Source organism: Stegodyphus dumicola, chromosome 11 (assembly GCF_044657685.1).
Source record: "Stegodyphus dumicola isolate Sdum_Otavi_A_Nest chromosome 11, ASM4465768v1".
NCBI lineage: Eukaryota > Metazoa > Arthropoda > Arachnida > Araneae > Eresidae > Stegodyphus > Stegodyphus dumicola.
Window position 1 is genome coordinate 71,540,655 of NC_140778.1, and position 13,832 is coordinate 71,554,486.

The window sequence follows — 13,832 nt, forward strand, 5'->3', positions numbered from 1 at the left end:
CATTTTTCATTCTTCACAATGCTTAGTTAAGGGGGGGGGAGGGAATTCACCTTCAAAAGTCAGAAGCACTTGAACAAAAGCAACGGAATATCCATCATGATTTTGTTTCTGAGGGCAAACCATCAGTGCAATTTTTCAGAAACACCTCCTGCAGAAGAGGATTCTTCAGTATGAATTAAACATACAATAGTTCACAGAGTTTTCACTAGGGAAAAAAAAATATGCATTACCTTCTTCCGACAATTATTTTCTCTTTCGAAAACTGAAGTTACCACTGAAGAGTTTTTCCTCTCATGATTTTGAAGACATCCAAAAATGTTATCAAGTCTTTTAGGCAGTATCATAAGAACACCTGCATGTCACATTAGGCTTTATTAACTCATGCATGCCACCTTATGTTTTGAAACAACAGAAGATACTTGTCTTTATAAATTCGATCTTTATCACTTAATTGTTAGCCTGCGTTAATATTTTGTTTATGCAGTTTCCCTGACATATCACAAGTTGAACCGGAGTCCTGTAGATACAAATTACACTCAGCTGTTCCATTTATTGCTTTTTTTATCCTTGAAATGATTGCACTTCTTTTTCTGTCAGCATATTTTTTTCTTCCACAACTGTGTTTTACAAATCATACTTTATCACGAATATTGTATACTTGAATGATTCAGGACATAGCATCTCTTGATACATTTAATAGTTATCAATTTATGTCAGTGATGACTAATTAGATAGACACCTTCAAACTACTCTCTTTGGAACTTTATGAAATTGCTCATTGTATCTTAAATTTGAACTAATTTTTGCACATCTCAAGTTATAATGCCTTTACCCATAGCCTTGGAAATATAAGTAGATTTCTAAAAGTCTAATAATAAATCTTAATTTGCAATTTAAATTCTAAATCAATAAATATAGCCAAATGAATGCTTTAAGAGTAATTCATTAAGTATGCTCTTAAAAAAATTGTTTTTTAAACTGCATACAAATAATTCTAGTTTTTTAATAACTTTTAAGAACATTTTGTTCTGGATGTTTAATATACAGACATAATCATAAATACCTATGTATAGCAATTTACATTTCTTAAATGAAGTTTAATCTGATGAACTCAACATTTATTTTCAAAACACATCACTGTATGAAATATGTATACTATCAAAGAATAAAATATTCTAGGAGCGACATTTAAATGAGAGATTTCAGCTCAATGAATTAAAAATAACATTTATTTATATTGCATTTTCATTTCAAGGAAAAAAAAAAAAAAACTGTCTCAATATATCAAACATATGTTTCAAATTCATATTTGAGATATGTAAAGATTTAGTACTGATAGCAGAACACATTAGATATATTCAAAAATCAAGCATTTGTCCCAAAAAAGATGTGGTTTATAATCTAAATGACATGCATTCACATAAATAGACAATACTATTTAGATTAAGGCCACAGTGCCTTTGAAAAATATAGAATCTTACAAGAAATATGTACAGTTATATTAATTTTTATATAATTTCTTAATGTGAAAGTATGAGACATTTAAACCTAAAGGAACTAGACTAAAAGCCTCCAGTCATTTTGTTCAATTTATTACAATTCACGAAATACTAATAAGTATTCAAATGCTTAGTTCAAAAAAGAAATACACCCTATTTTGAATTTGCCTTGTTATTTTGTGATATTTTATTACAATCTGTAAAATACTAATTAGAATTAAAATGCTTCGTTCAAAAAGGAATATTATTGCTTTAGCAAAAATCTATTTTGAATTTAAGAATTTGTACTCTGAAAGTGATTTTTGAAAAGGAACATGAACAACAGATATAAAAGAAAATTCTGAGTACAAGTAATTCATATTTTCGGTTCAATGGCTGGAACTAATACTTGCTAAAGGACCAAATTATCAGCCTAATATGTAAACAATATATATGTAGTAATTTAACTGTAAATTTTATTTTTTCTACTTGCAAAAGGCTCATAAATATGAAACTTTAATAAATTAGTTAATATACTTATTTTTAAATTATCATATGCATAAACTTACAGAATTATAAAATAAGCAATAACTGTTAAAATAATGACATTTATTTTAAATATAAAAAAGTAAATTATTTACATTCTAGTAAAAAGTGATTAAGTATGCTTTAAAAATATTTTTAAATCTGTCATACATTTCTGTATTTACAAAATTGTTTTGATTTCTAATGTTCATTTGCCATGATCTGTTGCTGCAAGTTTCTATATATCTCTAAATGAACAAATTCTAAATTTTGCAGATTGTAACAAAGGGAATATGAAAATTATCAACAATATAATAGTATTTAGAGTCTCAAAAATGTATAATTTTTATAATCATTTACTATATATTTTGCTATAACTACTCCTCCTTTTAATAATCAGAAAGTTATTATGGGATACAACAGACTTTTACAATTATAATCCACAAAGAGTAACTCAAAAGGTGTTTGAAAAAATTAACAACTAGCTCCTGAACAATGATTTGATATTCATGCATACCTGAACTGTATTCATTTTATCAATAAATTCACATGCAAAATAAATTTAACAGGAGTTTTATTTATTTATTAAACTTCATTAAATATATAAGAAATCTTATTGTAAATCTACAGAGCATATTAAAAAACCTCATCAGAGTACTGCAATTATTAAAGTTAAACAATATATATTGTACACACTAAGCTACGGAGCTAGATTCAGATACAAATACATCAGCAAGTTATAAATTTGTGATTTTTCACAAACAAATATCAGTTTATTTGAACAACTGATGAAATTTGTAATTTTTCACAAACAGATTTCAGTTTATTTTGAACAATGTACATAATCAGTTGTTATACACAAGGAAAACTCTTCAGAACCTAGCAGAAGGTAGAACAGTTTTTAAATGTATGTTTATTACACATTTATTAAACTAAGAGGGAAAGAAGCATGTACATTTTAAAAAGTTCACCCATTTGCATCAAAGAAAGAAATACTCTGAAATTTACTTGAGCTGATAGACAGACAGATAATTTGATTGCAAACCCAAAAATACTTAGAATGATTTCAATTCTAAATACTACAGCCATGAAAGTTTCAATAGATATATATTTTGTCTTTTTTCAAATCAGAATCAAATATGCCAGAATTATTAGCATTTCTATGATAATCTCTTCTTTTAAAGTGTTCAATTTTTCTTACATAATTTTCTAAATTTTTTACAATTATTCTTTCACACAGATTTTTTGCATATAAACTAAGTTTTTGAGTCATATTTTTTATAAGATATAAAGAGGTAGTCAGTGAATTAAATATATATATGTAGCCTTTGTATCACTTGCAATAACTTTTTTTCCTGTCTCAAGCAGTAAAAAAAAACAAAAAACCAGAAGAAGATATTAAGTCAAGCACTGAGTTTAATGAAAATATTTTAAAAAGTAAATATGCAAACATTGAAAAGCACAGTATGATCAATTCAATTCAAATTAAGTTAGTTCAGAATAAAAACATATGAAAATTATTCCCTTGTTTGTGATTACAGAAAAATAATCTTCAAAGTTTTTGTGTAAAATTTCTATAGGAATAGCATACTGTACTTGATAAATGAATATATATGGTTCTGCTTGAATCACTGCTCTTATTTCTGTGATCACTTATGACAAATATTTTATGCTAACTAAATGATGCAAATGGGTTATTACTAATCCTACATCCATCTCTCATGTTTATTCTTCCTTTTAAACTATAATTTTGCTTTTGATTTAACACAGTATGCCTATAAAACATACAACATGTATGACTGTAAGAGTGTTTAACTACATTTTTAAATAACCTTTTGCAAAAATTCACTGCAAAACTTCTTCAAATGAAGATTCTATTATTAACAAAAATTGAAAAAAATCATTAATACACCTGACAAAGATGTGGTTACATGCTTTTACCAAGCCTGTTTTTTACTGAAATTTGTATCAAAAGGTTCAGTTCTACATAACTATAATTTATACTGTGATATGCATTTTAAAGAATTTTCATTTAAATTACTGAATATCTTAAAATTTGAAATATGTGATATATAATTAAAAAACAATACTTCTCAATTTATAATAAGTCTTGATAAAATATGCCAGTTACTTGTTAGAAATATTTCTGTTTTAAATATATATATATATATAAAAGAAACAAGGAAAAGCATTTCTATATCAGTCAAAAAATGAAACATTTGCTCAGAAATCAGAAATGCTAAATGCCCGTTTTCATAAAAATGCACTTTTTAAAAACGTTTTCAGATGTTTAAAAAACACAATCATGCATACAGTTTTTCAAATGTACATTCCATTAAGTTTATCAAATGTAAGCACATATCCATTCTTTATCAAAATTGCAGTGTTTATTTATATTTACATTACAGGAAATAACACAAAATAATACATGCAGCATATTTTTACATTTAAAAACAACAAAAAATAATATATGCAGCACTTTTTTTTAGCATTTTAAATAATATAAAAAATTGCTTAGCTTAAAACTAAAAACCGGGTAAATATTAAATATCATATTTTGCTATAAAAAGTCGCTTATTATTGAGGTACAAATTTCACCATTTTTTTTTTTTTTTTTAAATACAAGAAATTGTGTGTCACCTGGAATATATTATGTGTTCTATAGTTCTAAAGAGAAAGAAGTGTGGAAATATGTCATAGATTTATTTTTCACTTCATTTTACTCATATTTATTTCTTAAAAAAAAATTAAAAACCATTTTTTTTTTCAGGTTGTATGCACATTCCTATATTACATTCCTGGAAACAATTTAAAGATTATAATCAGCAAAGAAATTATGCATAATATAAATAATTAAAAATTAAGTATTTTAATAAGTACAGCCACATATCATACAGCCTGTTCTAAGTGAAAAACATTTTCATAATATACATATAAAAAGTGTAATCAAAATATATTTAATAGAAGCTAAGAATTAAACCATAGTTATAAGAACCAAAATAAAAAGTTCAGGTACCAAACATTGAGACACACTGCAACTCTTTCCCACTTTTCTAAAACATCCATCACCCTCTTATCCACCCTAAATAAACATTTATTTAACAAATTTATTCTTTGGTTTAAGTTAAATTGTACTTTAAAATGTTTCTTTTATAAATTCTCCTCACACCTTTCTACCCCCACCTCTTAAATATATTATTTTATCAAATTTAAATATGATTTGCACCACTCTTCATTAATTATTAAAAAGCTTACCTATTTAAAAGTTCCAATTAAAACCAATAACTTTCATGTCACAGTATAAATCTGAATCTTTACTATACTGTAATTCCATTTGCGAGGATGAAAATTAGCTTGTTATCATTCAGCTGTAATTTCATAAAACTCTATGAAGCAATTTCAAGTGATGCAATATTTTCTATATGGTGCAACCATTATATCATAATAGGTAATGTGTTAATGTGATATATTAATAAGACAATTATACACAAGATTCTCAAACACTGCTAAAATATTAAACAAAAGGGGTCATAAAAGACTACATAACATTAACTGCAAAAACATTTAAACATCATCAAAACTTCCAAATTTATTATACAGCAAAAATTTATTTTGCTACTAGTTACTCTAAAATGTTTCACATTAACAACTTAACTTACTATAGATGTCAAAAAATACTGGGCACATTATATATATATAATATAAAAATTAATTATTCTTCTGGACCAATTCTGAAGAATTAAAGCAAAACACTTACTATGAGCAAAGTAATCATTGCACAGCTTAATTTACATATTTCAAGTTTTTAAAATGCATAGAGATTCTTCATAAAATTCATTTTACATATTGTATTTCAAATGAAAATATAAGCGTGAGCTTATAGCCAATACTTTGCATAAAACACAATTATGCAAATACTTTATTATGATATAAGAAATTGATAATTGATATTTTTTACAAAACTTCCATCTCACTAGTAATATATACAATTTACTACTAGAAGATAATAAAAAAAAAAGTCTAGTTTGAATCAGAATACAGAGTTAAATAAAAAGAGTGCACTGAAAGTGATAGGAGAAAAGAGAACATATATAGTGAAAAATTATTCCCTCACAAGGGAGACACATTAAGAAGATGGGTTAATTTTACATTTTCTCTAAGTATTACAGCAGAAGTGGTCAAACTTTTACATAATGCATATAAACTTTTACATAATACAAACTTTACATTATTTACTAATTTTTGAAATGATGCATAAAAGGCTGCACATATCACAGAAAATATTCTGTCCTTTCTCTTACATGTTTGCAATTTATGGCAATGAATATGTATGCAAAAAGAAAAAACTGAAAATTTTAATTACAAACAATAAAATCTATATAAAGAAAGCATCTTTAATTGGAACTCTACTAGGTTAACAGAAGAACAATTATTCATGAATACTTACAGAACTTCTAAAAAAACAACAAATAATATAACTTTAAAATACTTTTGAGTTATTGAGAGGGTCATAGGAAAATACTTTTGATATTACAACTTAAAGGCTCCAAAATATGATTAAAAGTATTTGACTAAAATCAATATCACTAACGAATTGTAATAGGTACTTTTTTATAAACCAATTTTATCTAGAATTAATGTCAATTAAAAAAAGTTTGGCATAGTATCAGGAAGCTTAATGCATTTTAATGGACAGCAAGTCCTAAGCTTAATGCATTTTAATGGACAGCAAGTCCTAAGCTTAATGCATTTTAATGGACAGCAAGTACTAAATATTTTCATAATAATCTCTGAATAAGAGAAAAGCTATAACCTTTTGGTCTTGAACATTTTTTATTGAATTTAATTTATTTGTGCTATTTACTGAACTTAACATTTGACATGTACTGTTCATTTTTATGTATTCAATATCTGCAATTCAATAATACAAATGAGGAAAAATGCTTATTTTTAGTAATTTTTTATTTCATTTATTGTCTCAACAATTTTTTTGAGGGGGAGGATATTGGAATTCTTGTATTTCACTCACTGTTTTACCTCCAGTTTTCTTAATCATATTTTAGCAAAGTTTTCATCCTTTGCTCACAGATCATAGCTGCCAACCTTGAAATATAAAACACCAGGATATTCTTGCATTAAAAGCCGAAAGTTACTGGGAGGGTTTTTTTACCCCATATTTCAAAAGAATTAAAAATTATTTCAATTTGCTTTATAATGCATAAATTAGGTTATTCAACTACTTATAATACAATCCTTATACAATATAAATATATATATAAAATATGAAACAAAATTATTAAACTTAACTGAAATCAACTGGCAATCGATCTTACAATTCATAAATTTGAATTAAATGCAGGCCTGCTTAGAGAGTGACGCTTCGCTGTGTCACTTTGCCACGCACTACATCGCATCTTTCTGTGCAATCTCTCTGCAATGCAACATTTGTAGCCCAGTTGCTGCTCAGGATTAACACAATGACTTTCCAGCTACAAATAAAATGAAGTGAGTATGCAGTGCTTTTTTACACTTGGTGTTGCTTGAGCACACTGTGTTTCTCACTTCGGTTTCTTTTTCAGTGCCTAAAATGTAAACTACATATATTGAAACTGTGGGGCATGCTTAACACTGCTTGCGTTGTCCCAGTTTTAATATTTCTGAATAACTGGTGCTGTAAAAAATGTCTTAACCATCAAGCCAGTTGTGATTTTTACCCCAGTTATGATCTACGCAAATCTCATCATCAAGCAGTCATGGCATCTAAGCCATGACTCAAACATAATTCAGATTTCCTCTTTCCATAAAAAAAAAAAAAAAAAAAAAAAAAAAAAAACATCATATCATACACACATATATATAACAGGTGCCAACCAATCTTGAAATATAAAACACCACAATATTCTTACATTAAAAACCGTAAGTTACCAAGAGGTTCCCCCCCCCCAAGCCGCATGGCAGCATTATTTCAAAAGAATTCCAGATTGTCTTAATTTGCTTTATAATGAAATGGGCAATTTGGCAATCTTGGAAATAGCAAGTTACATTAGGAATCAAAAAGCAGTAGTGGTGCCATATGGACAATAAACCTTAGCCATTGATACTGATATTGGTGTTCAGTCGAGATGGCATCAAGGACCAGCAAACAACGTGCTTTTTGCCATGAAGGCATTTACAAAAACAACAGCTATGTGGCCATGCAGCATAGAAAGAGGAGTGGAAGTGCAAAAAGGTTGTGCATACCAGAGAATGTGGCAAGAGTGGAAGAAGTTTTCAACCAAAGTGCCAGGCGTTCTGCACGCAAGCATGCACTGCAACTATATATATATCGGAGTATTGATATATCGGAATGCAATGTACGGCAAACACTGCACAAGGAACTGCAATACAACCCATAAAAAATGCAGACAGTGCAAAAACTGAATGTGGAGAACATCCAAAGAGACTAGGCTTTTGCCGGAATTACCGGAACGACAACTCAGGCCATTGCGAGAATGATGATGAGTAATGAGGTCAATTTTTATGTGTCAGGCTTTTTTAACAAGCAAAACTAGATGCTGATCCTGTGAAAATCCTGAAATGCTTCATAAAAAGCCACTTCAAAGTCAGAAAGTGTCAGTGTGGTGCAGCATATCATCATTTGGAATCATCAGACCTTATTATTATTATTATTTTTTTAAGGATGATCACATTAATGTGAATAAATAATGTTATGCTCATACATTGAAATATTTACTAGTGCGGCAGCTTGTTGATCTTCCTGTAACTGCAAACACATTCTTACAACAACATGGTGCCACACACCATACTTTGCAGATTTCTATTAAATGGAGCCATTTCTTGGCATCCAAGATTCCCTGAACTTTCAGTGTGCGACTTCTTCCTTTGGGTTCATTTGAAATCTGAGACCTTCCGGTGTGACCCACCTCATACCATCCACAAACTGAAAGTTCAAATTCGGGATGAAGTTAATTAATTCCAATGCCAGTCCTGCAAGATATGATGGATAACTTCCATAAAAGTCTTAGAATGTGCATGAAGGAAAAAGGGCCACCTACGTGATGTCAAGTGATGGATTACGTGATTTTCAAGTGATGGACATTTTGTACCGTGACACATCTATGCAAGATATGGAAGTTGTTCAGAAACATTCCTCACAAATTGCAAGCATTGTAAATTTATATTGCTGCAAATAAATTTGTACCGCTAGTGGAGGTTTCAAAATCCTGTGTCATTGCCGCACCTTTATATATAATAAGTTTAAATTTTATGTTCTTTGGCTAAGTTTGCAATTTTCTTACACCTTTATGCTGGTAAAATCCTGAATAAGGAAAGAAAAATTTAATTTATCAAAGTATTTGAAAACAACATTAATAATTAATGAGCAAACTATTACAACATTAATAATTAATGTGCAGATAAATTTAGTAATGTATCATATATTGATTCAAAACAAATACAAATATTAACTGATTAAACTTTGGTTCAATCTTCGTATAAAATTTTACAAATGTCTAATACAGATCAAACACAATTTAGGAATAAAAATTTTACTGAAAATTGCTAATGCAGTTTGCACAATTCAAGTTTCATTAATTCACCTAATTTCATTTATTGCTGAAAAACACTTTCCTCATTTAAAGCTAAAAATTAAAAACCAGCAAATTTGGTATCTACTGGAAGACCAGGAGATGTGATGAAAAACTAGGACAGGTGGCAGCTATGACAAATAAAAAGGTTAAAAATGATTAGGATGTCTTTTAAAGAAATAAGAAACCAAAATTTTTATAATACCTTACCCAAAACTCACATTTTTACAAGCGTCCATTACAAATTTTACAATATAATACTATACTGGACTTTTTAGTTTACATAATCCTGAAATTCTTAATCACAATTTTACTTAATAAAATTAATGAGAAATCTTCAGAACTACATATTTTAACTGTAATTTATACAGCAGCGAGTTTTAAAAATGAATGCTTGTTATATTAAAAAAAAATTATTTTTACAAATGCTTTTATTATAGCAGCAAATAAATTCTGACTCAATGACATTTGAAAGGCTGGCCACTCCTATATTTGTTTCTTGCATAAATATGAAAGGGAAAGAAAAAACAGCAAAAATAAATAGAATGCAATATTTAATAGCACATATATCTTGATAAAAGTTTTTAAAAATATTTAAATATATAAATATAAATGTCGATTTTTATTGCTCCATTTATTTTTAAAACCAGCATTTACACAAAACATATATTTTCTGTCCTTAATATTTCATAAAACAGAAGTCTCACAACAAACACTACATAACGCATATATAGATATAAAAAGTATTCTAATATAAAAACTAAAAAAACTGATTTCTTACTTTAATAATAAAATGACAACCACAGTGAACTAAATCATAACTTAAAAGTGCTCTTAACACAAAAATCAGCAACTTAGAAGAAACCTAAATACAGATAAGTGATTACATGAAAGGATTTTGCGATACTGAGGTATTTTGACTAACATAGGAGGCATTTGTGTGCAGCACACTCTGCAAAGGCATGCTGGTAGATGTTGGAAGATTACTTTCTGCAGACATAGGAAATGCCTGAGGGGAATTCTGAGCTCTGATTTCATTAATAGTCATTGGTGATGGCTTTGCTGCTTGGAATGGATTGCCTAAAAGATGCAAGTAATAAGTTTAATAATATCTAATTAACTAGAAAAGGAATAATGTCAAGCTTCAATATTTTGCAACAAAATAAGAGTAAAATATTTCCATCTTCTGATACTGATTACGAAGGGTGATAAATTTTTAGTCAGTGTCAGATTGTAATGCAGATAGGCTATTATTATATCAAGGCAAAAAATTTAAACACTGTTTAAAAGTAAGACAAATTAAGAAAACATACCTAATAGTTACAAAAATTACAAATAAGACATTTCTAAATCTAACGCAGCCAGCTAGGTTTTATTCATGAAATACTGTTACCTATCTTTTCTCATTATTTGATTCCCCATTTGTCATTTTTTACATCAGCCTGTAACAGTTTTTTTGGAGTAAATTTAACATTGAGTACAAAGCTGAAAATTTGTTGCGAAACAATGTACTTAATAATGACCAGCATTAAAGACAAGTTCCTTATCTGTGATAATTTCCGAACATATACTACCGATATGTAGTAAGACCTAAAGCGCTATCCTTATGAATATTTTTCTTTGTTCAACTCCCTTTATGCTAATTTCTGAACTTTATCTACCTAGCCAAAGTATTAGCCATCCAGTGTTTATTGATATTGATTATGCACTTCATCTAGTCAATTGTTTCCTCTTAGATAATGTATAGCTCTTAGTAAACTGATCAAGGAAAAAGAATGGACGTTTATTGGCAGAGAATAGTGGGAAAAAAAAAAAAAAAACTCTCCTTTGTTATTGCTTTATTAACATTCTTTTCTGCCCTTTGGGGTGCTTTGGCACTCAGTTTCTTATATTGGCCTGCATTCTTCAGGTTCTTTCCTCCCCAGAAGTGCAATTGAATTATTTTACAAATGACTGCATACTTCCTTGTTGGAAGGAACATTTGCTTGCTGCTGATTCTTACTACTAGCATCACCATTGCACTTTTTTTGATGCTCTTTATTCTGTGGGGTTCAACACAAACAGTTTTTTTTTTTTTTAACAGCTGGCACAATCTACAACAATAATTTTATTAATTTCTTATAATGTATTAAAACATCTTGGTTTACCATCTGTAGAAACAGATATAATAGCATTAACAGATACAGTCAAAAGTCTTTAATCTGGACTCGTCGGGACTTCGGTGATTCTAGATTATCAATTTTTTCAGATTATAGATCATCAGTTTAAATTTGGTAAGATGGCATGCAGAAATTATGAAATTAAAAATATAAAAACCATAATTTATGAAATAAAGAACAATTAGGATCTAAAGGGTATCAAAATTTCCAAAAAAGGCTTAATATTTATTTGTTTACTTTATTAAACATTTCTTTCAATGTAAGTTGTTTAAGTTGTTTCGTATTATGTGATAATACTTTCTCTTTAATTTTATAAACAGACATAATTTCTTGTTCAGTTACAAAGTACCGCTGTTCGTCCTATAATTGCTGTGTCAAGAATACCGACTAATTTGTCAATCGAAATTTTTTCGTTTTCAATAATCTCTGTGCCACTTTCTTCACTTTCGGAAGTGAATTATAATGACGAGGAACTTGATTTAAATCATATCAAAGACGGAGTACATCGAGATGAAATACTACATTTAGTAAGGAATTATAAGCAAAATAAAAACATCTGCCCTGAAGATAAGGATAGTGCTGACAGATTTCGGAATGGTTACAGAAACAAAGGATATGCCTTTATCCATTTTTTGCAGCAATTCCACTTTGTGTTTGATGGACATCGAAACATACTTTCACTTTGTAGATCCTTTGGCAGCTCCAGCATCAGAAATTCTATTTGACATAATCGAAAGTTCAAGCTTACTTTTATAAAAATGCTCTAACAGTCTGCAAAAAATAATAAGCTATATCCAATTCGAAGATTAAGGAACAATGCAATCTGCAACATTAACCGAAATAGATAATTAGATAATTTTACCTTAGCTTACACCGTCCGTTATACATTAAACTTGCATGTGTAAACGTATTATGCGCAAGCGCAGAAAGTTTGTAGCTTTGAGATCCGGATTATAGACCATTCTGGATTATGGAAGTCCGGATTAATGACTTTTGACTGTATCAATAAATACTATTAAAACTTCTTTACTAATATAATATGAAACTATTTCTAAAGAGAAATGTGCACTAAAGAAACAATCATAAACTAGTGAGGATCAAACATAGACGTTTTACTTGGTTTATTATTTTTTATGTTAAATATTAATTTTAAGCACACATTTTTGTATGCAAAAGCACATAAACAAACAAAACACTTACTATTTCTCCATTATTAGAACTACATACTGATTAAAGTAAAAATTAAGTTATTATAATCATGTATGCAAATTTATATTTATTAATAAATTGGTAAATATTACCAATTAAGACAACATTATAAATATTTGAAGTTGTTGCCAGTTGCTTCTATTTTCTGCTGCATTTCCAACTGGTTTCTTTTACCAGTGGGGCAAAAGTTTTCTGCTAATGGACAGCAAGCCCTATCTGAAAATTATACATGAGGTATTCCGCACTTCTGCAATTTATCAAAAAGTTGTACTTGGTTCAATACACTAAAAACTAATTGGCTGATGTATGAGCTTCAAACTCCATAACTGGTTTCTCCACTATTGGAATTTCCTATTATTATTTTTTTTTCCCTTTGAATAAAATATATTTCGGTACTTGTATATTATCTTGCCAACTGAAACCACTGAACCATGAAAGACGTGGAGGTTGGTAGACGAAAAAGATCATGGAGATTGTAAAATTGTGGCAATTGTTCATGCAGAATTCTAAAGGAACTGAAGAATCTTTATTTAGAACTGAAGAATCTTTATTTAATAAACAATCTGCCATTCGCTTCACTTGGCACAAAGGCTTTTGTTGATTTCTAAATTTTGTTAGACCCTCTGATTGCACTGGAAGCTCTGTTTGGAATGGTATGACAATAAACATTCTGCAGGTAAATGCTGCAATATATTACTGTTTTGCCGCCACATTCAACTGTTTTTTTAACAGATGTTAATTCCCTTGAATAGCTGTAAATGAACCGGACTGTTGTACTGCCATTATTTATTTATTTTCAAATAAAGTACCATATCATGTCCATTAATACAAAGTTTTTTATGACAGGATTGACTACTTGAAATATCTATTATTGT

General features: G+C 28.7%; 1 protein-coding gene across 5 annotated transcripts in view; it reads right to left on the reverse strand.

The window, feature by feature from the left end:
• Positions 1–1,207: 1,207 nt before the first annotated feature.
• Positions 1,208–13,832, reverse strand: part of LOC118204229 (epsin-2-like) — a 95,912-nt gene continuing 83,287 nt past the window's right edge. For all 5 annotated transcript variants that reach the window (XM_085826826.1, XM_085826824.1, XM_085826825.1 and 2 more), the window contains exon 9: positions 1,208–10,669. In XM_085826826.1, the coding sequence (XP_085682952.1) occupies positions 10,473–10,669 (197 nt within the window). In that variant the 3' untranslated portion in view covers positions 1,208–10,472. The remainder of the gene's footprint in view (positions 10,670–13,832) is intronic.